This window comes from Malaclemys terrapin, chromosome 14, assembly GCF_027887155.1.
Source record: "Malaclemys terrapin pileata isolate rMalTer1 chromosome 14, rMalTer1.hap1, whole genome shotgun sequence".
Classification (NCBI taxonomy): domain Eukaryota; kingdom Metazoa; phylum Chordata; order Testudines; family Emydidae; genus Malaclemys; species Malaclemys terrapin.
In genome coordinates, this window is record NC_071518.1 from 42015739 (window position 1) to 42043481 (window position 27743).

The 27743-nt window shown below is 55.7% G+C and overlaps 1 protein-coding gene across 1 annotated transcript in view; it reads left to right on the forward strand.

Annotated features, from left to right (window-relative positions):
• Positions 1 to 26548, forward strand: part of CARMIL2 (capping protein regulator and myosin 1 linker 2) — a 138205-nt gene extending 111657 nt beyond the window's left edge. Inside the window, 7 exon segments of the mRNA XM_054048586.1 lie at positions 5855 to 5891; positions 10721 to 10792; positions 11820 to 12140; positions 14390 to 14497; positions 26125 to 26255; positions 26257 to 26320; positions 26323 to 26548. Coding sequence (XP_053904561.1) covers positions 5855 to 5891; positions 10721 to 10792; positions 11820 to 12140; positions 14390 to 14497; positions 26125 to 26255; positions 26257 to 26320; positions 26323 to 26426 — 837 coding nt within the window. The 3' untranslated portion in view covers positions 26427 to 26548.
• Positions 26549 to 27743: the final 1195 nt, after the last annotated feature.

A 27743-nucleotide genomic window follows, 5' to 3' on the forward strand; every position in this document is an offset into this window, starting at 1 on the left:
TTCCTTTTGTCTAGGGCGAGTTGGGCTTTCTGAACATATTCCCAGCCTGCATCGCTAACTCTTTGTACGCAGCCTGCCCATACATTGCGCAGGGCTTATCAGGACCAGCGTGTCACCAGTCTGTGTATGAGACTTTACATGCCACCTTTTAGGTACAGTTGATGACGACAGTGCGCTGGGCAATGACTGGGTAAGGCCTGGTGTGCCCTTGGCCACTGAGGGGCCTGGGGGTCACGCCTGTGTTTAACATACAGGGCTAGCGGCTCCAGGTGAGTGAGGTGACATGTGGCTTGAAGCAGGGCTTGTTAGAGGAGAATTCCTGTGAGCTCTTTATTTAGAGAATCGAGGGGCAGTTTGAGAATCTACTAGGACTCCAGAATCTTGCTTTGTTGTAATGCAGCTGCCCTGATTTTCAGCAATATCCTCTCATTTTGCAAGCATAAATAATTGTGTTTTGCAGCTGCTAATGGCAGGCATCCAGGTGGATAGCTGAGTGCTGCCTTTTACGTGTGTGGTTGTTATGGGCATGGATTACCTAGGGAGGTGGTGGAAGCTCCTTCCTTAGAGGTTTTTAAGGCCCGGCTTGACAAAGCCCTGGCTGGGATGATTTAGTTGGGAATTGGTCCTGCTTTGAGCAGGGGGCTGGACTAGATGACCTCCTGAGATCCCTTCCAACCCTGATATTCTATGATTCGATGACTCTATGATCTGTGGGCACAAATTAAGAGGCTGTCTCGCAACTTTGCCCTGTGAACATCTGCAATGCCATGTGCCGATATTGACAAGGAGGGTGCCAGCCTACAGGCTTGCCTTGAAAGGCCACAGGGGCCAAGAGCAAAAGGTGAATTGAAGACTTCTGTGGGCAGAGGGGGTGGGCATCGGAGCAGAGGAGCCAGGGGAGCTATGTATCAGGGGGTAGCCGTGTTAGTCTGTATCTACAAAAACAACAAGGAGTCTGGTGGCACCTTAAAGACTAACAGATTTATTTGGGCATAAGCTTTCGTGGGTAAAAACCTCACTTCTTCGGATGCATAGAGTGAAAGTTACAGATGCAGGCATTATATACTGACGCCTGGAGAGCAGGGAGTTACTTCGCAAGTGGGGAACCAGTGTTGACAGGGCCAATTCAATCAGGGTGGATGTAGTCCACTCCCAATAATAAATGAGGAGGTCATAGAATATCAGGATTGGAAGGGACCTTAGGAGATCATCTAGTCCAACCCCCTGCTCAAAGCAAGACCAATCCCCAGACAGATTTTTACCCCAGTTCCCTAAATGGATCCCTCAAGGATTGAGCTCACAACCCTGGGTTTAGCAGGCCAATGCTCAAACCACTGAGCTATCCCTCCCCCCCTCTGTAACGAGCCAGTCACTCCCAGTCCTAATGATCATTTGCAAATTTAACACCATTAATCTGGGCTTGAATAGGGACTGGGAGTGGCTGGCTCACTACAGAAGCAGCTTTTCCTCTCCTGGAATTGACACCTCCTCATCTACTATTGGGAGTGGACTACATCCACCCTGATTGAATTGGCCCTGTCAACACTGGTTCTCCACTTGCGCAGTAACTCCCTGCTCTCCATGTGTCAGTATATAATGCCTGCATCTGTAACTTTCACTCCATGCATCTGAAGAAGTGAGGTTTTTACCCACGAAATCTTATGCCCAAATAAATCTGTTAGTCTTTAAGGTGCCACCAGACTCCTTGTTGTTTTTGTAGGGGAGCTATAGGGACTCAGCATTACGTTGGCTCAGATGCACAGAGTGCTTAATGCATTTTTCCCCACCTCATCCATGAATATTTCAAACACTGCTGGGAAAGGCAGGGGATTGTGGGAACAGCTCTCCCTTCCTCCCTCTGGAATCGAGAGAAGCCATTCATTAAGCATCTGCATTGCTGCTCTTCATTACCACCACGTACGTACGTGTTGGTCAGCCTGTAGGGGATGGAGTGGGGCTGCTCTCTGCAGAGTCATGGGGGTGTGTTCTTTGATGTGAGCTCTTTGGGCAGAGAGGGTGTCTCCCTGTGTGCTTGTGCAGCATCCAGCATGGTGAGCCCAATGGGACCCGCGGGTGCTGCCCCAATATACTTATAAATGGCAGGTCAGCAGCATGTCCTGACACTGCCCACAAGCAGCAAGAAGTAGTGCATCTTGTGCAGGTTCAGTGAGGCAGATTCACACCAGACCTGCTCTCTGCACTGGCTTCCCATAGGAAAAAGAATCCGATTTGCGGTTTCAGTCCTTATCTTCGAGTGGTCCATGCCCAGGGTATCCGCTAACATTGTGGGATGAAGATGTCACGGTCAACAGCCCTGCTCCTCAGGCACAGTGGAACTCTCTGCCACAAGGCTGAAGCTCGTCTGTGCGGGAGGCAGAACTTTCTCGGGCCTGGTCCTGGAACTCGCCCAGGAGTTAAGGGTCATCACAAACCTCCCCACCTTCTGCTCCAGTGCCAGCCATGTTTCTTAACCTTACCTTTGCCAGCATACACACAGAGCAACACAGAACATCAAAATCGCCCTACTGAAACAAGACTCTTCATGGTGCACCTGCCCCAGGCACAGGCTGGGTGAACGAACATGGGACCGCTCATAGTCATGTTGCTCGATGCACTACGGGAAGGGGCTCAGGTGCCCCTGTGTAGAATGGCGAATGCTGTTCTGCATATGACGCTTAGGAAACACACGTTTGATCGGCCTAGGACCAACAACTAGAAGTGACTAGTCAGATCTCTGTCCTGGAGCCCATCTAGACCTGTCTGCTGTGGTGTCACGTCTTTGTCGAACCCCTGTATGTGCCCAGGATTTTCCTGAGGCCTTAGAGCAACAGCAGGTCGTCCTGCTAGCTAACTGCCTCCGATGGCTGGCCTCCTCTCTAATATGGCAGCACAGCCATGGCCATGCTGAGATCATGTATGAATGCCACCGGTGCCAGGCCGACTGCCTCAATCACATGCAGGTTCAGCCCTCAGCCTCCTGGCACGTTGGCAGCATGGCCTGTGGCTGGGGAGAGGTTGGGCAACCCTGACTTCTCATGAGCTGATGATCTGCTGCAGAGCTGGAGGGGCAGGGAGCAGCAGGGGCTACTCTTCCCTCCTTTGCTGTGTGCCCAGGGGGAGGCAGGCCCTGGCGGTGGCTGCTTGAATGTTCCCGAAGGCTGATCTTTCTGGATGCCTGATTCCCATAAGTGCGTCAGCAGGAAGCAGGCGCTTCGGCGGAAATCAGCTGCCTTTCTGTAGAGTTACCTGTACCTCCCCAAGAGCTGCCCCTGCGTTTTCGCTAGGGAATTCCCTCTTTGGGAGCATTGGTATTGCCCTTGGGTCTGAAGGCCTCATTATATAGCATGGGCTGCCGCAGGGCCAGTGCCCATATAGTGGATGGTCCCACGAGAACACACCCTAGCAGACAGCGCTGGGAAAGGCTAGACCATGCCAGCAGCCAGGGCAGAATTGTTCCCTGCGGTCCATTCTCCTGGGCTTTCATAGAATCATAGAATATCAGGGTTGGAAGAGACCTCAAGAGGTCATCTAGTCCAACCCCCTGCTCAAAGCAGGACCAATTCCCAACTAAATCATCCCAGCCAGGGCTTTGTCAAGCCGGGCCTTAAAAACCTCCAAGGAAGGAGACTCCACCACCTCCCTAGGTAACGCATTCCAGTGTTTCACCACCCTCCTAGTGAAATAGTTTTTCCTAATATCCAACCTGGACCTCCCCCACTGCAACTTGAGACCATTGCTCCTTGTTCTGTCATCTGCCACCACTGAGAACAGCCGAGCTCCATCCTCTTTGGAACCCCCCCCTCAGGTAGTTGAAGGCTGCTTTGCGCTGCCCAGTTCTAGATGACTCAAGCAATGGAATTTCCACCTCTCCCCGTAGAGACCATTTTGCAGTTTGTTTTTCCTTTGCTCCATCTCATGCCCTCACTCTCTGCAGTGCCCCCTCAGCCAGCCCACGAACTCCTCTAGTGTCGCGGGGCCTGATTCAGAGCCGGCGGAAAGAATCCCGTTGACACGAGTGGGTCCCCGCTGTAGAAATGCCTCTCGTGCCCTCCCACTCACAGCTCTGGTCAGTGACTTTACAGTGATGGTTGATCCTTCACCTTGCCTCCTCCCTCACTCCCCTTTCCTGGCTGCTTAGCTCTTTGGGATTGCCTGGTGGTGCGACTGAGGCCAGTATTCTCAAAGCAGCCTCACCGGCGTCCCGGGCGGCGATGCCCCTGCACTGGGTTTTGGTGTTACCCTGAGCACATTGCAAATCTGCCTCTGCACACAGTCACTGCCAGTACATCAGCCTGTCCCCTCACCGGGGATTGGACTGCACTGGCCCAGACTGGCCTCTATTTCCTACTTGTGTTTCTAACCCCTCTCAATCCCTCTGCACTATTTCGGCCCTACCCCGTGTAGTGTTGTCCACAGGTGTCATCGATGGTAGCACTTCCCCCGTCTCAGTGCCTTGCGCTGAGCACCATCCTCCTCTGGCTCTCCTCCACGCTGCCCCCAGGCCATAACCTGCCCTGCTAGCTCTGAGCCATCTCCTCCTGTCCCCATCTCCTCCTGTCCCCCAGCAGCACTGGGAGCAGTGCTGCTCACCCAGCAGCAGCCCTTGGAAGCGCATGTGAGATCTTTGCCCTAGTCCCTCGCTAGAAGAGGCTAGCTTTGTAACGGTCAGTTACGTTTTCCAAGCCTGCTGCGAGTCCGGGGGAGCCGCTGACCCGTCCATGCTGCAGGGGGCTTGCATGCCCATGGAGGCAGCATAATCTCTGAGCTCTCCCAGAGGCCTCCTTAGAGCTGCTGTAATTCCAGGGTTTGCACAATGGGCATCCAGCTGATTTGTTTCTCTCCTAGTGGCTCTAGAGCTCCAGTCCATAGCTGCCAGTGCTGAGAGGAAGTTACGGAATCCCATTGCACACGACGGCCCTGGCAGTGGGGGTTGGTTGAAGGTCAGAATTCCCTCCTCCCCCCGCCCCCCGGCTACTGAAACGGCCTGGCCTTCCATTTGGTCTAGATCCAAAGCCTCTGTCCCAGGAGAACCAGGTTTCCCAAGGGTCGCTGTGACTCTGTGAGGGACACTAGATATATGGGTATTCAAGGAGAGTGGAGTCTGGGTGGCAGGAGAGATGATTGTCAACAGCCTTAATCAATGGCAAGTTCTCGCCATGTGCTCAGAACTCTGCTGGAGAGTGGGTGAGCTCTCCTGGCACTGCCAGCCCGGCCCGCTGCCGTCAGTGGGTGCGGCCATGTTCCTGACTTCCCTAGCCGTGTTGGGGCTCGGAGAGGAAGCTCTTCACAGAGCCTGGCCCTTCCCAGCAGGGAATCCTGGGAAGCCTGCTGGGCAAGCGTGAGACAGCACATGGCCACAACAGGAGCTAGCTCCCCAGCAGGGCTCCCTGGAAAGTCGCCTCCTCCTGCGTGCTCGGCCGCTGGGCCAGATGCTTACACCCGGACTGCGTGGAGCTGGGGGAGGCTGTGGCTGGGTGGAGGGTTTGGCTTCTTCCGTCCCTACAACATTTCAGGTGAAGACCATGGAAATGAGCTGCTGGGGAACGTTCCCCCAGGTCCCGTCTGAGTTGCATCCCCAGGCTCAGGCAGGATGGTTTCCTAGGGCGGGTTTGCTGATGCTTAGGCCAGTTTAGTTGGAAATGTCCCACACACCGGTGTTGTGTCCAGGAAGTCTCTGCTACAGTCATGGGGGATTTCCTTCCCGTTCAGCCTCAGCTGTCCCTGTCTTCATTTCCTCCCTGTAGTTCAGCCTCCGGTTAGCAGCATCAGCAGTTCCAGGCGCCCTCGTGCAGGAGGGGATGGTTTAGCAGGAGGTTCTGCCCGTGATGGGGTTTTCTTTCCGTTTGTTTTGCAGAGTAAAGAAGGAGAGATCAAAAAAGCTGGTTCAGATGGTAAGTGACATTGGATGCATCCTATCTCTTGCCAGTCTTTATCAGGGCAGCTGGGTCTCAGGCCAGGCTGGAGGAGTTCAGAGCAGGTGTCAGGGCCCAGAAGGTCTCTGGCAGGGCTTGGTGCAGATTGATGCTAGGCACCCCACAAAAACCGCCCATTAAAAACATATGCAAGCAGTATTTCCCGCACTGGGGAAGAGCTGCCGTTATTTGCCTTGCCCGGAATTGCAAGCCCTTTTCCCTGCGAGGTCTTGGCCAGCCCCATCATTCATTCCTGAATGTCCCACTGACCTGGTCTGCACTGGAATGCTGTCCCTAAAGTTGCCTCCCTTACGCCAGTCACTGCTATGCTGGAGGGGGCAGTAGCGGCAGCAGCAGAGGGAATGCTAGGATAGGCACTGGTGTGGTAACCCCTGCGTTGGGTAACCCTCTTCTAAGACAACATGGTGCTTCAAACAGCAGTGGCTGCCGACGCTAGCGCCCTGGGGAGCTGCACAGCGGAGCAGCAGAGATGAAATGGGGGAGATCCCTTCTGTAAGTGCTACTCCTGCCAGCTTTGCCGGGACGCTGTGCTCTTCAATCCCAGCACAGAAGCAGGCTGGGTCCATCGGTGATTCCTCTACCAAGCCTCTAGGGGTCTGGCAATTCCTGTAGAGGTCTAGGCTTACTCCTCGCTGGAGTCGGCCTGTGTAGGGCCGGGCAGATCAGCTCTCCAGCTGGAGACAGGCAGGAATTCCCTCTTCTCTGCAATAGGCCGGGGGCATTCCGGGGGAGAGGTTCCATGTCCTGACATCTCCAGTACTGGCCAGAGCCGTCGTGGCAGACTCTGGGCCCAGGCAACACAAATTTGGATTCAAAACTTTTTTTTTTTTTTTTAAATGATTCCAAACGCTTTTGTGTTGGTCAAAAAGGCATTTTCCACCTCGACCCAGTCAGCTGGAGAAGTGACCAGCTCTCTGGCGAATTGTGTCCTGGGGCTCCGAATTTACAAACAGCTGGAAAGGGCGTGAGATCCTGCAGGGCTGCTGCCAGCTAAGGGCCAGAGCCCGCTCCCCTAAAGCCAGGGGCAGAACTCCTCTTGACCTGCCCAGAAACAGGGGCAGGCCCCGAGCAGTCAGTTCACCTCCCCGAGCCTGTTCCCCAACTTCAAACTGGAGCGAATGATACTGAGCTCCTGGGTAAACACGCTTTGAAAGCAAATGCTGAAAAGTGCCAGAGAAGAGCCGTGCCCGGCCATGTCTGTAACTTGGTGCCCAGCCTTGGGGTCCGTGGGGGGCAGTCCGTATGGCATTCCCAGGGGAAGAAGCACACACCTGCTAGCTCAACATTCCCAAACTGAGCAGCTGGTAACTCCCCTGGTGCAGGAGGAGGCAAGATCCCACATAAAAATACGCAGGCGAATTGAAAAGTAGCCCGTCTGCCAGAGGCGGGAGGGGTCATATGCTGCACTCCAGCCATGCCAGCCGGGCAGGGGGAAATCCCTGGCTCTGCACCAAGGCCTGATGGCAGGAGTCTGAACTACCTGCTAGGAGAGCGTGCAGCCAGGTGTGACCACGTCGTCACATGGAGCTGTGCTGTCGCTGCACCAGTCGACTGGCCCATGTGGACACACTTACGCCAGCGGAAGGCTTGGGTTTGGTGTGGCTTTTCCAAGTGACATAAACTAAACCAACAAAAAGGCCCCTTACCCCAGCCTGTGTCCCCGTGGGGGCGGTTAGCCTGTGTAACTGGAGTGGTTTAAAGGCACTGTGTAGTATATGCCCGTGTAAAGGCCCAGTGCAGGCCTCAGCAGAGCTGTGAGGCGCTAGCGGGGGGGCCAGCTCCACGCTCCCCGTAGTGGGTCTGGTGCCTGATCACACATCACACCCCTGAGCGCACAGCTCCAACTAAAGCCAGCCTGCACGGGGCTGCTCAGTGCTTCAGAAAACCAGGTCCCGCGTTCCCCCCCCCCCACCACAGTATTTAAGGTCAATGTTTCCCTGCAGCTAGGTAAACCCATTCCTCAGTTATCCCCTCTGCGCTCAGGCTCCCGGGCTGACTCTCCAGGGGGATCTGGCACCTGAGCGCTCCTAGCGGCAGCGTGGCTGTGGAGCTGGGTTATTGGGGGCCAGCCCCCTGGCTCTTGCTAAGACATAGGGCAAGGTTGGAAGGGAGAGGTTTGCAGTCCATGGAGGGTTTAAGGCAATGCCTGTGTTTGAAAACTCTCAAAGCTCTTCCTTACAGCCCAGATCTGCTCCCCCCGCGCCCAGTCCCAGCTGCTGTGTCTAAGGCAGTGACTCTCAAACTTCTGTACCAGTGACCCCTTTCCCAAAGCAAGCCTCTGAGTGCCACCCCCCCTTATCAATTAAAACACTTGTTATATATTTAACAGTATTACAAATGCTGGAGGCAAAGCGGGGTTTGGGGTGGAGGCTGACTAGGGTTACCATTCGTCCGGATTTACCCGGACATGTCCTCCTTTTGTGTGCTAAAAATAGCGTCCGGGGGGAATTTGTAAAGCACTCACAATGTCCGGGATTAGCAGAGCGAGCGGCTGGGAGGGCTGCAGGGAAGTCCCGGGCTGGACTTAGGAGCAGCTGTAGAGGAGCCGGATCCGCCCTGCATTCTGAGCCGGCAGCTCCCTTGCAGCCCAGTCCAGCAGCACTGTGCAGGGCCAGACCGGGTTTTGTTGTGCAGGGCCAGACCGGGTTTTGTTGTGCTGGGGAGCTCAGCCACGTGTCCGGCTCGGCTGCACAGAGCCCAACACTCTGTTCTGAGCAGCAGGGTAAGGGGGACCGGGGGCAGGAAGGTTCTGGAGGGGGCAGTCAAGAAACGGGGGGGGCTTTTTGGGGGGAGTGGAGAAAGTTTTGGGCAGTCAGGGTACAGGTAGGGGGTAGGGTCCTGGGGGGCAGTTGGGGGGGGGTCTTAGGAGGGGGCAGTTAGGGGACAAGGAACAGGGAGTCTTAGGTAGGGGGTGGGGTTCTGGAGGGCAGTTAGGAGCAGGGGTCCCAGGAGGGGGCAGTCAGGGGACAAGGAGCAGGGGGGGGTGTTTGGGAGTTCTGGGGGGGGCTGTCAGGTGGCAGGGGTGGGGAGATGGATCGGAGCAGTCAGGGGACAGGGAGCAGAGGGGTTTAGATGGGTTGGGAGTTCTGGGGAGGGGGTGGGGAGTGGTTGGATGGGGCGTGGGAGTCCCAGGGGTCTGTCTGGGGGTGGGGGTGTGGATAAGGGTTGGGGCAGTCAGGGGACAAGAGGCAGGGAGGCTTAGATAGGGAGTGGAGTCCTGGGGGGCAGTTAGGGGCAGGGGTCCCAGGAGGGGGCAGTCAGGGGACAAGGAGCAGGGGGGGGTGTTTGGGAGTTCTGGGGGGGGCTGTCAGGTGGCAGGGGTGGGGAGATGGATCGGAGCAGTCAGGGGACAGGGAGCAGAGGGGTTTAGATGGGTTGGGAGTTCTGGGGAGGGGGTGGGGAGTGGTTGGATGGGGCGTGGGAGTCCCAGGGGTCTGTCTGGGGGTGGGGGTGTGGATAAGGGTTGGGGCAGTCAGGGGACAAGAGGCAGGGAGGCTTAGATAGGGAGTGGAGTCCTGGGGGGCAGTTAGGGGCAGGGGTCCCAGGAGGGGGCAGTCAGGGGACAAGGAGCAGGGGGGGAGTGTTTGGGAGTTCTGGGGGGGCCTGTCAGGTGGCAGGGGTGGGGAGATGGATCGGAGCAGTCAGGGGACAGGGAGCAGAGGGGTTTAGATGGGTTGGGAGTTCTGGGGAGGGAGTGGGGAGTGGTTGGATGGGGCGTGGGAGTCCCAGGGGTCTGTCTGGGGGTGGGGGTGTGGATAAGGGTTGGGGCAGTCAGGGGACAAGAGGCAGGGAGGCTTAGATAGGGAGTGGAGTCCTGGGGGGCAGTTAGGAGCAGGGGTCCCAGGAGGGGGCAGTCAGGGGACAAGGAGCAGGGGGGGAGTGTTTGGGAGTTCTGGGGGGGGCTGTCAGGTGGCAGGGGTGGGGAGATGGATCGGAGCAGTCAGGGGACAGGGAGCAGAGGGGTTTAGATGGGTTGGGAGTTCGGGGGGGGGCTGTCAGGGGGTGGGGAGTGGTTGGATGGGGCGTGGGAGTCCCAGGGGTCTGTCTGGGGGTGGGGGTGTGGATAAGGGTTGGGGCAGTCAGGGGACAAGAGGCAGGGAGGCTTAGATAGGGAGTGGAGTCCTGGGGGGCAGTTAGGGGCAGGGGTCCCAGGAGGGGGCAGTCAGGGGACAAGGAACGGGGGGAGGGTTGGGGGTTCTGGGGGGGCGGGAAGTGGGAGGGGCAGGGGCGGGGCTAGGGCGGGGCTCCTCCCGTCCTCTTTTTTTCTTGCTGAAATATGGTAACCCTAAGGCTGACAGCTCGCGACCCCCCATGTAATAACCTCATAACTGAAGCTATTCTGGGAGATTTTTTTCCCCCAACATGACAATGTAACTTTCTTAAAATATCCCATTAAAATCTGCCGGGTTGCTTTCAATAGGCACCGGGGGATCAATGCCGATTCCAGGAGACTCAGGGCCAAACCTGGAGGGTTGGCAACCCTACTCACATCCCCGGGGAGCCTGCAGGGCTGGCAGCAAAGGGACCCTCACATCTTACCTATAAACAGAGCCAGCTGGCTGCGAGGCCCTGGTGGCCATTAAGCACAGAGCCCATTTCTAGAGGCCCTGTCAGAGCAGGGCCGTCAGTTGCTTTCAGCCCAGCGGCTTCACAGATCCTTCCTTGGGCTCAACCCCACAAGTGCGTGTGTGTGTGGGATCCCGGGGTGGGGGGGATCCTAGGGTGGGGGGCAGGAGGGAGCTGAGCTTTCAGTGCTGCCCCCTGAATGTGGATGTTTGTGTTTCCAGGAGACATCATGGACAGCTCGGCAGGCTCCCCTCCCCTCGTCTTGAAATCTCGCACACACTCCATGTCCACAGGTAGGTCTCTCCTCGCGGGCACCTTCTGGAGCTGGGTGGGAGCGGCCATGGGCACAGGCACGGGGACCTCCAGGGGAGGGCTGTGTGGGCCAAGCAGGGGCAGTACGCTCAGTGCCAGCCGTCCCGCTGGGAGCACCAGACAGGGGGTGGGGGGGAGGCTTGCTCCTGTCACACACAGCTAGCTGGGGCTGTATCCCCACCTCCCACATGCTGGGGGGAGAGAGGCTAAAGCCACCCTTTGGAAAAGAGGGTCCCCCCATTGCTCCTCCCCAGCCATGCACTGTGGGGTTGTGGGTGGACCGCAGCCCAGCCCTACAGGACATGCCCAGCCACATTTGTTGGGGGCACTCGGCTGATTGCCCCTAGGCCAGAGCACTTAGCTTGTGGCTGGGGATTGGTGGCTGCCCCGTGGGGATGCCTTCTCTGCCTCCGTATCCCCCTCACAGACCAACTTGGCTGTATTGATGGTGGATGAAACCCAGGAAGGCCATTTCACCCATCACTAGCACTAGAGGCCTCAATATTGAAATCTCTCTTCCCAGTAAAGAGAAGTTAAAGAACAGGTCCTGTGTAAAATACGCCCATGAGACGCCAGTGAGGGCAGTGGGGGTGTGCGGGCAGGACTGGGCCCTTCTCTTGGCAAGCGCAGCCCGTGTGTGGAGCGTGTGCTGCTGTCACGCTGGGCAGAGCAGGGGCTATAATGACTTTCAATGGTGACTGGGTGCTAGAAAGGGAGCTGTGCTTTCCAAGGGCTCGAGACAGCTGCGTCTCCCTCCAGCCCCTCAGGAAGAATCACGCACTGGTTCGTACAGGCTGGCTGGAGCTGGCACGCCCCCAGGCTCCTCCTGGAGGAGTGTATTCCTCCGACGGGTCGCGAGGGGTAGTGCTTTGAAGATGTGAGGCTGCTATTACTGGGACAACAGCCTGTACTATAGCCAGGCAAGAAAAGCAGAGCCTGCCTCCCTCTGCTGACCCACTGAGCCAGGAGTGGGGCCAACTTACCTCTCTCCCTTGCTTTCCCATTCAGACCCGTCTGCGCGAAGCGGCCCTGCCGACACAGCGGGCCGAGCTGCAGCCGAGCCCAGCCGCGGGCCCAGCGACGTGCGGCTCTCCTGGAAGGCCCTGGGGAAGCAGCTGAATGCCGAGCTCAAGGGCAAGTGTTCTGAACTCCATTCTTCCCCCAGGCGCTCCTTTGTCGTTCAAGAGCAGAGCAGCCCCACGGAGCAGCAGGTCCGAGAGAGCTGGAGCAGCAGCTTGCCCAGGACCGGGAGGATCACGCCTGCCCCTGCCCCAAGGAGAATTAGCAACGCAGGAGCTAGCAGGGACAGCGTCGATGCAATCGCTGCAGGTACGGGGAGGGGGCGGTGAAGCAGAGACGTCTGGGGGGCTCAGTGAAGAATGTAATTCTGCATGCGGTGAGGGCCCGAGTCAAGAAGTTCAGGGAGTAGGAACTGGCTAGGGTGCCAGAGCAGGTAGTGCCATCCTGGGATTTTCCTGTGTCCTTCCTGCCCTAAGCAGAGCCCGAGGCAGTGTGGGACCAAGCAAGCCCTTGGACAGCTGTGGGGTAAATTAAAAAGTATGTTCTTCTAGTGTCTGAGTTCTAGCTCTTGGGGTTCTAGATCCTGGCCGCGGCACAAGCTAAGGGCTCCCTGGTGGTGCCCTGCCGCAGGCCCGGCTCAGGAGAGCTCTGCTCCCTCTGGCTCCACTCCCGCTCACTCGGTAAACACAACCCGAGATGTCGGCGCACGGACCCCCAGCTGTGTCCAGTAGCCAGCGGGAAGGGGTGGACACAGGGCTGGGACACGCAGTGTGGAGGAGGCACAGGGTGGCTGACGGGCGGAGCATGTCTGCACCAGCAGAGGGGAAGCCTACGCCCAAAGGCGCGTGAGTGCTGGGTGTGTGTGGTGAGGAGGGAGATGCCTGTGCTGGGAGTTCCTGTCTCAGCCCGGCATTCCAGCTGGTCCTTGGCTGACTTGCGACTGGGCCCCACAGTGGGTCTGTGGCCCGTCCTGCTCTGCTTTCAGCCAGTGCTTCCCGCAGGCAGGTAACCATCACTGTTCTTGTTCCAGCTGAGCAGGCAAATGACTTTCCAGCAATAATGGCCCCTGTAAATTCTTCCCTCGGCGTGTCCGTGGGAGTTGCACCACCACCAAATTGGATCCAGATTTTTCTGGTCACGGGTTCTCTTCTCCCATCGACCTGCCAAGAGGCAGGATGGCCTGTGGGCTTGAGTACTCCTCTTTCCCTGCGCCCCCGTCCCCTGGGCTGTGTCTGGTTCTCTCACTTGTGCCAGGCCTCAGGTCGGCCAAGGACAGAGCCCCGTAACTAAAAAGGGACAAGGTTGCACCCTGCTCCTGCCCCTAAATCCCCCACTGTCCCCCCCCGCCATTCTAACAGTGCCACGCAGTGCCTCCAGGCTGCTGCTTCCCCTTCCCTGGCTATGCTCTGGGGCCTGGAGCAGTAACCCCCCAGTGCAGAGACAGCTCGAGCAATGGTAGTGAGGTTGACAGAAGCAGTCGCTCATCAACCCCGCTGTCTCTCTCCTAGGAATAGGGCAGCATAGCTGTGTCGCTCACACATGCAGATTGTTCTCAGCCCTGAGCAGGTGGCTCTCGTGACCTACATTTTAAGCGCAGACCAGGCCCCGAAGTGTGCTACTCTGGCCTCCTGAGCCAGAAACGCTTCACCAGCCGGTGCATCTTGCCTCAGCGTCAGCATAGAAACCCGGGAGTTCAGTGCTGCTCTGGGCTGCTGGGTTTGGTGGGGCATCGGGTGCTCAGTTAATAAGGAGAATGATGGGTTTGGTGACTGCTGGCCCATCAGCCGCAGCCTGAGAACAGAGAGTCCAGGTCCCTAGTGATACCCGGGCCAGCGGTGTCTCTGCAAAGGGCTAACGGACTGGCCCCTGCCAAATAATTCTAGCTTCCTCTGCTGGGGCTGGGCGGGCGTAAAAAGCAGCAACCCCTTCTTGTAGGCCCTGTCCACGCATGGTGCTGGCACTGGTTGCAGTAACGCTGGATATAGGGCAGGCCCCTATGTGGCCACTTCTACTCCTGATAAGTGAAGTTAGGTAAATGAACCTGAAACCTGATTTACTGGGTGCCAGTCGTGTGCGTAGAGCAGCTGCTGGGCCCTACAGGCGGCAGGGCTGGGCTCGGTCCCTGGCTGTACGCGGAGTAGACTAGAGTCATGTGTTGCCAGCAGGGGCAGTCCAAGCCCGTTCGCAGTGGGTGCATGGGGACTGGCTGGCGGCAGGGTGGCTCAGGGCCGTGTCCTGGCTGTTTCGCCCTTTGCATCGGTCCCAGAAAGGCCTCAGCTGCAGCCCTGCCAGCTGGATTCAGTTCTGCTTTGCATGCACTGGAGTGGGCGGGTTCCCTAGTTGTTGCCACCCATGCACAGGGGCAGCTTGTTGGTGCAGCTGGAGCGGGCTCAGAGGGGGTTAATGTTTGTGGCACAGCAAAAGGAAAGCCAGGCTGCCATGTTAGCGTGACCCAGGCGCTGAATCCCCCGGAGGGTGGACTGGAAGCAGCAGAGTGACCTAGCAAGCTCCACTAGAGGCAGCTGCTTCTCTGCGACGGCGTCTCCTCTTCTTTTCAGACAATTGCCTGAAACCCAAGCCTCGTTTGAAAAATGTGGCCACCAGGCGTGCCATTTCCGTTCACGAAGAACAGCTCAGGGAGCAGGGCTGCACGGCCGCTCTGGAGAGTAAGTGTGGGGAGCGCCCGAGGGCCTGAGCTCTTCCCGACGCAGGTGTGTCCGGGGCGTGCGAGCACCACCTGTGAGCTGCTGCTCGGTCAGCTCCCTGCATGAGCGCAGGACAAGAAGCAATGGGCTTAAATTGCAGCAAGGGCGGTTTAGGTTGGACATTATTCCAGTGCTTAACCACCCTGACAGAAATTGCCTGGGGAGGTTGTGAAAAATTCTCCAATGATGGAGATTCAAGAGCAGGTTAGACAAACACTGTCAGGGATGGTCTAGATAATACTCAGTCCTGCCAGGAGTGCAGGGGACTGGACTAGACGACCTCTCGAGGTCCCTTCCAGGCCTACGAGTCTATGGTTCTCACCTGGTGTAATTCCTGTGCACCTAAATGAAACACTCCTGAACTGGCAGAGGCATGCTGGGCCTGAAACAGAAGGGGCTGATTTTCCCACTGGGTAGCAGTGCACACGGGTACCTAGCTGTGCGAATGCAAACTGGAGTAGCTGTGTGCCTCACGGACCCGCGGAGCATGCACTAGAGAGTCATTATGGAGGCAGAGCTGCTACCCAAGTGTGTGTGCCTGTGTGCCCTGAGCCAGTATCCCCCCGGAGCAAACAGCTCTGAAACCTGTGCGTTTAAAAAAAGCAAGTCACTCAGCTGAGCTAAGAAACGTGCCAGACCAGGTCCCCAGCCTAGGGGGTGTTTCGCTCACGCCCAGCACAGGGGTTAGGTAGGGATGCTGTGGACTGCGGCACACCAGCGACACTCACTTGGTTTGTAAGTGCGCTCTGAAACCTTGCGTGTGTAACCCATGTGCCCAATAGGGAGATATCTCTAAGTGACCCACTGGGAGAGGTAGGAGTGAGCTGTGTCTGGGTCATTATTTTTTTTCCAGTCAGGAGCATTTCCTTTATTTACATATAGAAAACATTTCCCCCCAAGCATCATTGTTGCCAGGCAGATTAAGCACTCGAAATCCAGAAGCTTCTGGAATTGGGTGTGTAGTTTTGGGTCTGCTCCCATAGGTTCCCTGTTGCTGGGGTCACACTCCCTGAGGGTGAGCAATTTGTAACCTTTGGGTGGGCTAGAGTTCACTTCATTACCCTTCTCCAGTGCCTACAAAACCCCCGACTCCCATAGAAAGTAGCTGGAGACCCAGAGTTCAGTCTTTAAGGATTTTCAGCAAGGATCGCACAGGGTCAACCTCCCCACATTCAAATCCAAAAGAAACTAAAGAAATGAATTTAATTAAATAACTTTATAAAATCTTATGATAAAGAAAAATAATAATCTAATTTTTACAACATGACATGGCTATGATAACACCACAGACATTACTTTCACAGTCTAAAATCCTACCTGCCACATGGGGCCACAACAGTGGGACCTCTAACTCACCCAGCAATATCGTCAATTTATCCAACTACACACTTAACCCAGCAGAAGAGTCTGTCCTATCTTGGGGATTCTCTTTTTGCCCCACCACCCCTACAAACATGATACAGTTCTGAGGTGATCTGGAAGCCTACTTTCGCCGCCTCTGACTCAAAGAATACTTTCAAGATAACACTGAACCGTGCACTGGTAAACAGATACCCTCCCACCAACAACACAAGAAGAAGAACTCCACACGGACTCCTCCCGAGGGTTGAAATGAGAGTCTGGACCTATACATAGAATGCTTCCGCCGACATGCACAGGCAGAAATTGTGGAAAAACAACATTGCTTGCCTCATAACCTCAGTTGTGCAGAACGCAATGCCAGCCACAGCCTCAGAAACAACCCTGACATTATCATCAAAGAGGCTGATAAAGGAGGTGCTGTTGTCATCATGAACAGGTCTGACTACCAGAAGAAGGCTGCCAGACAACTCTCCAATACCAAATTCTACAGGCCACTTTCCTCAGATCCCACTGAGGAATATACTAGGAAATTGCACCATCTACTCAGGACACTCCCTACACTAACACAGGAACAAATCAACATACCCTTAGAGCCCCGACCGGGGTTATTCTATCTACTTCCTAAGATCCACAAACCTGGAAATCCTGGACGCCCCATCATCTCGGGCATTGGCACTCTCACTGAAGGACTCTCTGGATATGTGGATTCTCTGCTCAGACCCTATGCCACCAGCACTCCTAGCTATCTCTGTGACACCACTGATTTCTTGAGAAAACTACAATGCATTGGTGACCTCCCAGAAAACACCATCCTAGCCATCGTGGATGTGGAGGCTCTCTACACCAACATCCCACACACAGATGGAATACAAGCTGTCAGGAACAGTATCCCTGATGATGCCACAGCACAACCTGTTGCTGAGCTCTGTGACTTTATCCTCACACACAATTATTTCAAATTTGGTGACAATATATACCTCCAGACCATGGCCCCACAATATGCCAACATTTTTATGGCTGACCTGGAACAACGCTTCCTCAGCTCTGGTCCACTCACGCCCCTTCTCTACCTACCCTACATTGACAGCATCTTCATCCCATATAAATAGGAAGAAAACAAAGAAAGAAGAAGTGGGACCACTTAAGACTGTAGATGGAGTGGAGATTAAGGATAATCTAGGCATGGCACAATATCTAAATGAATATTTTGTCTCGGTATTTAATGAGGCTAATGAAGGGCTGAGGAATAGTGGAAGCGAGACGGATGGGAATAAAGGAGTGGGGGTTGACATTACCGTATCCGAGGTAGAAGCCAAACTCGAACAGCTTAACGGGACTAAATCGGGCGGACCGGATGATCTTCATCCAAGAATATTAAAAGAACTGGCACGAGAAATTGCAAGCCCGTTAGCGATAATTTTTAATGAAACTGTAAACTCGGAGGTGGTACCGTTTGACTGGAGAATAGCTAATGTGGTTCCTATTTTCAAGAAGGGGAAAAAAAGTGACCCGGGTAACTACAGGCCTGTTAGTTTAACATCTGTAATATGCAAGGTCTTGGAAAAAATTTTGAAGGAGAAAGTATTTAAGGACCTTGAGGTTAATGCCAATTGGGACAAATTACAACACTGTTTTATGAAAGGTAGATCATGCCAAACCAACCTGATCTCCTTCTTTGAGAAAGTAACAGATTTTTTAGATAAAGGAAATGTGGCGGATCTAATATACCTCGATTTCAGTAAAGCGTTGGATACGATACCGCATGAGGAATTATTGGTTAAATTGGAAAAGATGGGGATCGATATGAAAATCCAGAGGTGGATAAAGAACTGGTTAAAGGGGAGACTGCAGCGGGTCGTACTGAAAGGTGAACTGTCAGGTTGGAGGGAGGTTACCAGTGGAGTTCCTCAAGGTTCAGTTATGGGTCTGATTTTATTTAATCTATTCATTACTGACCTCGGAACCAAATGTAGAAGTGGGCTGATAAAGTTTGCAGATGACACAAAGTTGGGAGGTACTGCCAATTTGGAGAAGGATTGGGATATCCTGCAGGGAGATTTGGATGACCTTGTAAACTGGAGTAATAGTAATAGAATAAAATTTAATAGTGAGACGTGTAAGGTTATGCATTTAGGGATGACTAACAAGAATTTTAGTTATAAGCTGGGGACGCATCGGTTGGAAGTAACGGAAGAGGAGAATGACCTCGGAGTCCTGGTTGATCGCAGGATGACTGAGTCAGCAATGTGACGTGGCCATGAAAAAAGCTAATGCGGTCTTAGGATGCATTAGGTGAGGTATTTCTAGTAGGGATAAGGAGGTGCTGGTTCCATTATACAAGGCACTGGTGAGACCTCATTTGGAGTACTGTGTGCAGTTCTGGTCTCCCATGTTTAAAAAGGATGAAATCAAACTGGAACGGGTACAAAGAAGGGCCACTAGGATGATCTGAGGTATGGATAATGTGTCGTACGAAAGGAGACTCGAGGAGCTCGGTTTGTTTACCTTAACCAAAAGAAGACTGAGGGGGGATATGATTGCTCTCTTTAAATATATCAGAAATATATAAATATATATAAATATATAAGTCAGATATCAGGAATGGCAATATACAAAAACCTGTAGGAGAACACTTCAACCTCCCTGGCCACACAATAGCAGATGTAAAGGTAGCCATCTTACAGCAAAAAAACTTCAGGACCAGACTTCAAAGAGTAACTGCTGAACTCCAGTTCATTTGCAAATTTGACACCATCAGCTCAGGATTAAACAAAGACTGTGAATGGCTATCCAACTACAGAAGCAGTTTCTCCTCCCTGGGTGTTCACACCTCAACTGCTAGAAGAGGGCCTCATCCTCCCTGATTGAACTAACCTCGTTATCTCCAGACTGATTCTTGCCTGCATATTTATACCTGCCTCTGGAAATTTCCATTACATGCGTCTGACGAAGTGGGTATTCACCCACGAAATCTTATGCTCCAATACATCTGTTAGTCTATAAGGTGCCACAGAACCCTCTGTTGCTTATTACCTTCACAGTTATACATAAACATCAATAAGGAAAACAAATGAAAATCTGAACAGTTCAGTCCCCCCAGAAACACAGTGAAAGTTCCTCAAAACCTGGGTGTTGTTCACTTAAGTCTGTTGCGGATTGTGGGGGAGTTAGGGCCCTGCACCCCTCTTCCCGAGATTCACTGCGACTCTCAACCAGCCAGTAAAGCAGAAGGTTTATTTAAGGACAGGAACACCGTCTCAAGCAGAGCGTGTAGGTACGACCAGACCCCCTCAATTAGGTCCCTCTGGGAGGTTCAGGGAGCTTAGACCCCAGCTTGGGGTTCCCTGCGTTGCACCACCCAGCCCCAACCGAAACTAAACTCCAAACCCCTCCCGCTGCTCCTCTCCTTTGTCCAGTCTCCCGGGCAGAAGGTGTTAATTCTCCCCACCCCCGTTCCTGGCTCAGGTTACAGCTCAGGTAGCTTCCTTCAAGGGAAGTCCCACATCCCCACTGCAACCCCCCTGCAACATTCCCAGGTCAAATCTGCCCTGCTCCCTGCTCCGTCACATCTCTCCCCCCTTCGAGACTGAACTGAGCGGGGTCACTCTGACCAGTGACCTGGGGAAGTTCAGGGCTCCCTCTCCGGGACAATGCGTCCGCTATCAGGTTGTCACGTCCCTTCACATGGACCACGTCCATGTCATAATCCTGCAGGAGCAGGCTCCATCTCAGGAGCTTGGCGTTGGCTCCTTTCATCTGGTGTAGCCAGGTCAGGGGAGAGTGGTCGGTGTGCACGGTGAAGTGACGCCCAAAGAGATATGGCTCTAGTTTCTTGAGGGCCCACACCATGGCCAGGCATTCCTTCTCGATGGCCGCGTAGTTCTGCTCCCGGGGTAGCAACTTCTTGCTCAGGTACACGATGGGGTCTCTCCCCCTCTTTTCGTCCTCCTGCATTAACACCGCCCCCAGTCCTGTGTCTGAGGCGTCGGAGAACACCATAAAGGGCTTGTTAAAGTCTGGGTTTGCCAGAACTGGGCCACTGACCAGAGCCTCCTTCAGCGCCCGGAGAGCCTCCTGGCACTCCTCGGTCCAGACCACTTTGTCTGGCTTCCCCTTCTTGCACAGCTCAGTGATGGGGGCGGCTATGGCGCTAAAGTGGGGCACGAACCTCCGATAGTACCCTGCCATCCCAATAAAGGCTTGGACCTGCTTTTTGGTTTGAGGAGCGGGCCAGTCTCTGATCACCTCCACTTTGGCTGGTTCCGGCTTTAGGCAGCCGCTTCCCACCCGGTGGCCTAGGTAGGATACCTCAGCCATCCCCACCTTGCACTTCTCCGGTTTTACGGTCAGCCCAGCCTTCTGGAGTCGGTCCAGCACTTGTCTAACCTGGGATATGTGGTCCTCCCAGGTCTGGCTAAAGACACAGATGTCATCGATATACGCCACGGCAAAACTCTCCATCCCCCTCAGTAGCTGATCCACCAGGCGCTGGAAGGTGGCCGGCGCTCCCTTGAGGCCGAAGGGCAGGGTCAGGAACTCATAGAGCCCCAGAGGGGTGACAAAGGCCGATTTCAGCCTGGCATCTGCATCCAGCGGCACTTGCCAATAGCCCTTTGTAAGATCCATGGTGGTAAGGTACCGAGCACCTCCCAGCTTGTCTAGGAGCTCGTCCGGCCTGGGCATGGGGTAGGCATCGGCTACAGTGATGGCATTGAGCTTCCGATAGTCCACACAGAACCGGATCGACCCGTCCTTTTTGGGGACCAGCACCACCGGCGAGGCCCAAGGGCTGGAAGACGGCTGGATCACCCCCAAAGCCAGCATGTCATTGACCTCTCTTTCCAGGTCCTGAGCAGTTTTCCCTGTGGCTCGGAAGGGGGAGCATTTTATAGGCGGGTGCGATCCTGTCTGCACCCGGTGGACAGTCAGATTAGTGCGTCCAGGCTGGTTGGAAAACAGCTGTTGGTACAGATGCAGCACCCCTCCGATCTCAGCTCGCTGGGCAGAGGTTAGCCGATCAGAGAGGGGAATTGCTTCCAGGGGGAAGCCAACTCTTGTCCCAGGGAATAGATCTACTAAAGGGTCATCTCCCTGCCCCCCCCACTGTCCACACACGGCCAACACCATATTCCCCCTGTCATAATATGGCTTCATCATATTCACATGGTACACCCGGTGGTGGTGTGCCCGGTTCGACAGCTCCACCACATAGTTTACCTCGTTTAGTTGCTTGACAACCTTGAAGGGCCCTTCCCAGGCGGCCTGGAGTTTGTTTTTCCTCACGGGGATGAGGACCATCACCTGATCCCCAGTGGCGAAGGCGCGGGCCCGTGCTGTGCGGTCATACCAGACCTTCTGCTTCCTCTGGGCTCTGGCCAGATTCTCCCTGGCCAGGCCCATGAGCTCGGCAAGTCGTTCCCGGAAGGTCAGGACATACTCCACCACCGACTCTCCGTCAGGAGTGGCCTTCCCCTCCCATTCGTCTCTCATCAGGTCCAGGGGCCCCCTTACCCGCCTTCCATATAGCAGTTCGAAAGGCGAAAACCCGGTAGACTCCTGGGGTACCTCCCTGTACGCAAACAGCAGGTGAGGTAAGTACTTGTCCCAGTCCTGCGGGTGCTGATTCATAAATGTTTTCAGCATCATTTTTAGCGTCCCATTGAACCTCTCCACCAGCCCGTTGGATTGGGGGTGATATGCTGAGGCCCAGTTGTGCCGGACCCCACATCTCTCCCACAAGCACCGGAGTAGGGCCGACATGAAGTTGGACCCTTGGTCCGTCAAGACTTCCTTGGGGAACCCCACTCGGCTGAAAATGGTCAGCAGCGCATCCGCCACAGTGTCTGCTTCAATGGACGATAAGGGCACTGCCTCGGGGTAGCGGGTGGCGAAATCTACCACCACCAGGATGTATTTCTTCCCAGACCGGGTCGTCTTGCTGAGAGGTCCCACTATGTCCATGGCCACCTTCTGGAAAGGCTCCTCTATGATGGGCAAAGGTCTCAATGCTGCCTTCCCCTTGTCCCGGGCCTTCCCCACCCTCTGGCAGGGGTCACAGGATCGGCAGTACTGCCGGACGTTGGTGAAGACCCCGGGCCAGTAGAAGTTCTGTAGCAGCCTCTGCCTGGTGCGCCGGATCCCCTGGTGCCCTGCGAGAGGGATGTCATGGGCCAGGTACAGTAGCTTGTGGCGAAACTTCTGGGGAACCACCAGCTGCCTCCTGATCCCCCACGACTCCACTTCCCCCGGGGGAGCCCACTCTCGGTACAGGAACCCCTTCTCCCACAGGAACCTCTCCTTGCATCCTCTCCTCATGGTCTGTACCACACTGAGGTCAGCCAGGCCCCTTAGCTTCCGCAGGGAGGGGTCCTTCTGCAACTCGGCCTGGAACTCGGCGGCTGGGGAAGGGATGGGGACCTGCTCCCTCTCGTCGGCTGGGTCGGAAGCCCCAGCCACCCCGCGGCCTGTCCTTGGGTGTTCCCTCCCCACCCGGGAAGGGTTCGGTGCCTCCGGTGGGACATCCTTCCCAAGGTCAGGGCGTAGTGCCCCTCGCCGGCTCTGGCTACGGGTCATGACTAAGGCGGTCTGGGGGCTGCTTGGCCAGTCCTCTAGGTCCCCCCCCCATCAACACCTCAGTGGGCAAATGGTGGTGCACTCCCACGTCTTTGGGGCCCTCCTTGGCCCCCCATTTCAGGTGTACCCTCGCTACGGGAACCTTGAATGGGGTCCCGCCCACCCCGGTCAGGGTCAGGAAGGTGTTGGGCACCACCCGATCTGGGGCCACCACCTCTGGCCGGGCCAGTGTCACCTCTGCGCCCGTGTCCCAGTATCCATAAACTTTCTTCCCATCCACCTCCAGGGGAACAAGGCACTCGCTCCGCAGGGACAGCCCCGCGCCAACCCTGTAAACGGAGAACTTTGAATCCGGAGCATCTGGCCCCCCAGAGAAGCTGGCCTGGGGCCCTTCTCTCTCTTGAGCAGTTGATAAGCTGCCAGCCCCTCTTGCGTGGGAAGCCTGCCCCTCGTCCGTCTGGGCCTCTACCAAGTTAACCCGGTGCGGGTTCGGTCTGCTCAGTCTGTCTTTGAGCTTGGGGCACTGGGCCCGAACGTGGCCTCTTCGGCCGCAGTAATAGCAGCTCATGTCCCGTGGGTCCCCTCGAGCCGGTCGGTTGTCCCTGATGCTGGGCATTCCCCGTGGGAGGGGATTCCCCATATTCCCCCTTTGGGAGGTCCCAGGGTGACTCTCTCTCTGCATCGCGGCGGGCCTGTTCCTTTGGGGCTCCTCCCTGCCACCCCCTGATCGGCTCTTTACAAACTCATCAGCCAGCTGCCCGGTGTGTCGCAGGTTCTCTGGCTTTCTGTCCACCAACCACAGCCTCAGGTCAGATGGGCACCGCTCATACAGTTGCTCCAGTACCAGCAGTTTAATCAGGTCCTCCTTCGTCTGGGCCCCACCAGCCCACTTGCTGGCGTATCTTTCCATGCGGACGGCTAGTTGCAGAAAGGAGATCTCAGGGGTTTTATCTTGACTCCGGAACCTTTCCCGGTACATCTCAGGAGTCAGCCCAAACTCACGTAGCAGGGCCTTTTTGAATAGTTCGTAGTCCCCTTTCTCTGCCTCTCCCAGTTGGCGGTACAATGCCACGGCTTTGGGGTCCAGTAAGGGGGTAAGGACCCGGAGTCTGTCCGCGGGATCAACCCGGTGCAGCTCGCAGGCCGTCTCAAAGGCCTCCAGGAAGTCATCCATGTCCTCCCCCTCCTTGTATGGGGCCATGATGCACTTATCAAAGCTCCGTGCAGTCCTGGGTCCCCCCTCACTCACCGCAGCCGGGGGTTCGCTGCCCTTCAATCTCGCCAGTTCCAGGTCATGCTGACGCTGTCTCTCATTCTCCTGTCTCTGTCTCTCTTCATGCTGACGCTGTCTCTCATTCTCCTGTCTCTGTCTCTCTTTCTCCTCCCGTTCATGCTGTCTCTGTTGTTCACGATCCTCCAGCTCTCTCAGTTTTAGCTCTTTCTCCCATTCCAGCCAATTCCGCTCCACGGATGCCGAACGTCGCCGGGAGGATCCTCTGCTGGCCGGCGAGCTTCGCCGGGAGGGTCCCCTGCTGGCCGGGGGGGCCACGGCGCCTTCGGTATTTGCTGGGCTCCTCCCCACCCTTCCCCTAGGCATAGGAAGGAGGGGTCTCGGGAAGCCCTCAGCAGCCGGCTGACCACTCCCAGCTGGGACAGACACTGGTGCCTGCGCTGCATTTGCCAGGCTGCTTCCCTGAGACACAGGGATCAGTTCATTCGCGCGATCTTCCGCCTCTAGCTGGGCAATGAGCTGTTCTTTGGTGAGCCTCCCAATGCGCAGCCGCCTCTGCTTGCACAGCTCCACCAGGTCGCTCTTAAGCCGCTTGGCATACATCTTCCTGCTGGCCACTCACCGGCCTGTGTGCTCACAGCTCCCCACAGTTCCCAGGGGGCCCCCTAGTGTGCCAGCCCTTCTCGAGGTCACCACCTCTCTGCCAGGGTCGAGCTGCAGACTCCTCCGCCCCTGGGACCACTCGCTGCGATCCCCCCGGGGGACCCTGTTACTGCAAAAGTCCTTCTCGCTGGTCACACACTCCCAGGGGTAATAACCGTCTCTCCCACTTTTCAGCAGGCCTGGTCCCCGTCAATCCCCCTTCGTTTTACTGCTCCCCAGTCACTTACTGCAGGAAGCGCCGTCCACGGGGTGCAGTAGATCCCGCCGCTGCCACCAGTTGTTGCGGATTGTGGGGGAGTTAGGGCCCTGCACCCCTCTTCCCGAGATTCACTGCGACTCTCAACCAGCCAGTAAAGCAGAAGGTTTATTTAAGGACAGGAACACCGTCTCAAGCAGAGCGTGTAGGTATGACCAGACCCCCTCAATTAGGTCCCTCGGGGAGGTTCAGGGAGCTTAGACCCCAGCTTGGGGTTCCCTGCGTTGCACCACCCAGCCCCAACCGAAACTAAGCTCCAAACCCCTCCCGCTGCTCCTCTCCTTTGTCCAGTCTCCCGGGCAGAAGGTGTTAATTCTCCCCACCCCCGTTCCTGGCTCAGGTTACAGCTCAGGTAGCTTCCTTCAAGGGAAGTCCCACATCCCCACTGCAACCCCCCTGCAACATTCCCAGGTCAAATCTGCCCTGCTCCCTGCTCCGTCACAAAGTCTCAGAGTCTTTGATCGCCAAATCGAGACAGTCTGCTGAGTCTAAACAACATCTTCCCTCCACTTGCCCGTAGGGATCTTCAGCTGGAATCCAGGCAGACTCTTCCTCTGCTGAACTCCCTGTTAGCCACTCAGCTGAGGGATTAACCAGCCACTCAGTTACCTGTATAGAGTTAAAGAAAACCCAAAACTGAGAATAGCAAAATAGGAATGACTCTTTCCCCATTAGCACATTTAAAGAACAGTTGAGATAATGGAACTAGAACAGTTTGGCTAAAATCAAAACAATATTCAAAGCGTACAAATTAAAACAGAAGTGATTTTTCCCTCCCAGTTTCCCTGGGCTATAATTAGCATTGCCCAGGCTTCCCTGTTAGAGGGTTCCCAATATCACTAATCTGCTGCAAAATGCTTCAGAGCAGCGGTTCTCAAACTTTTGTCCTGGTGACCCCTTTCCCATAGCAGCCTCAGAGTGTGACCCCCCCTTGTAAATTAAAAACACTTTAAACACCATTATAAATGCTGGAGGCAAAGCGGGGTTTGGGGTGGAGGCTGACAGCTCGCGACCCCCCATGTAATAACCTCACAACCCCGAGGGGTCCCGACCCCCGTTTGAGAACCCCTGCTTCAGAGTTCAGGACAGCAACCTGCTTCCTCCCCCTGGCCTCAGCTTCTCCCGACTCACCCAGGGCACGTGGCCTTCTGCCAAGCACCTGCCCTGATTGCTGCCCTCAGCGAGTCTGACCCCAGCAGCAGGGAACCTATGGGAGCAGACCCAAATCTACTACACCCAATTCCAGAAGCTTCTGGATCTGGAGTGCTTAATCTGCCTAGCAACAATGACCCAGAGACAGCACACTCCTACTTCCTCCCTATCTCAAAGAGATATCTCCCTATTAGGCACATGGGTTCCACGCGCACACCCCCTCCAAGAAGAAAGGGGCCAGAGCCAACTTCAAATAGAGGTGGCCCAGGCTCCTGCACAGGCCCTGTTCCCCACCAGTGCCACCCCCACCCCCCCAAGCTGGTAACGTTACACTGCTTGCGTTTCCTTCAGGTGTAAAAATCCCCCTGCGCCTGCAGCGCTCGCCAGTCCTGAAACGGAAACCTAAGCCCAGCTCCATGGTGGATGTGGCGGGGAGCACCACGCCCAGTGCCCCGGCAGCATTGCAGGGTAAGGATGAGCTACCCCTACAGCCTGTGCACAGGGCATGGCACCTGCACCAACTCAGAGCCCTTTCCCCTTCGGCATTGCCTCCCCCCAGGCCCAGTCCACGCCTCTTCCCTACACCTGCGCGCTGCACTGGGCCTGATCCTGCTCTCACCCCTACTAATGTAAGGTGGGAGTGGCCACCCTGAGGCCAGTGCAGTTACACTGGTGTAAAGGGGGAGAATCTGGCCCTACGGGGACAGGTGCACAGAGACTAAAGCAGCCAGTCAGGCCCCTTCCCTCTTATTGAGCTGCGGCTCCCTTTGTTGCCCTATGGAGGCACCTTTAGTAATGCTGTTGTGACCCTCGCTAATGCCGTGTTTGTGGCCCCTTCCCCAGACACTCTGCCACAGGACGAGCACAGGGCCACAGCCGAACTGCAGGGGGAGCAACCGCAAGCCGTGGAACAACCGGTTGAAAATGCACAGAACAGCCGTACACCAAAGAGCAGCAGCTCCAGGCCTGCCAGCAGCCCCCCAGGGACAATGAGTTAGTGAGGACTGCGGCCCACTGTCATTTCCAATAAAACACTGCGACCAAGTGCAAGCTGAAGGGTTATGATTTGCAACAGAAGCTCAAGCACCTGTGCAGCGTAGGGCACCATGGTGCAAGCAGTGGGGAGATGGGGGAGGAGGCCCCCAGCTTGCTCCCCCTCCCGTCGCTGCTCCCAGGTGTAGAACATCAGTGCTTCCTATGGAAACGGGGACAGACCGGAGCCTGGCCCCACTGGGAGGCTGCTAACGCTTCCTGAACGATCTACGAGAGGACCCCCCCTTCCAGCTCCCACTACCCTCTGCTAGTCTCACTGCGCACAGCTGGCTTTACACAAGCTCCAGCTGGCTAAAACCGAGATGCCAGAAGCCAGTAGCTGAGTTTGCCACCAGCCTAAGCTTTTCCTGGAGCATCTGGCTCTTTGGATGCATGCACAGCTATTAAGTATGCAGCAATAGCAGGCATGGGCCAGTGGCTTGTGTGTTTGCCATACATGGGGACTTGCTTTGCATTGTACGGCCCCGGATCAACAGCGCTGCACAATGCTGAATTAGGTGGTTTTCAGGCAGGGTGTGGCACTCACATCCAAACCTACTCGATACAGAACAATCTGCCTCTTCCGGGGGCCAGAATGGGTCGTTCCCTTCCAACCATTAGTCTGGGTGCATGCCGTCGGCTTGGTTTAACCTGTCTGCACGATCCTGCCGTTCTTACTCAAGCAGATCCTCCACTGCCAGCAACAGGAGTTTGGGCTGAAGGCACAGCCCCATGTGCTCTGGGCACGCGGGCTCTGCGTTCTGCGCTGCCCCACCGTGGCAGGCTGGAAATTCCATGGCACCGCTCAGTCAGTTGAAAAAACAAATCTGGAGGGTTTGATTAAAATGTGAACATGACTAATCGAAGCAGTGCAGCTCCCTGTGGTGTTTCTCCTGCCGGTGCATTTATTTCAGGCTGCCCCATCATTTCAGTGTGCT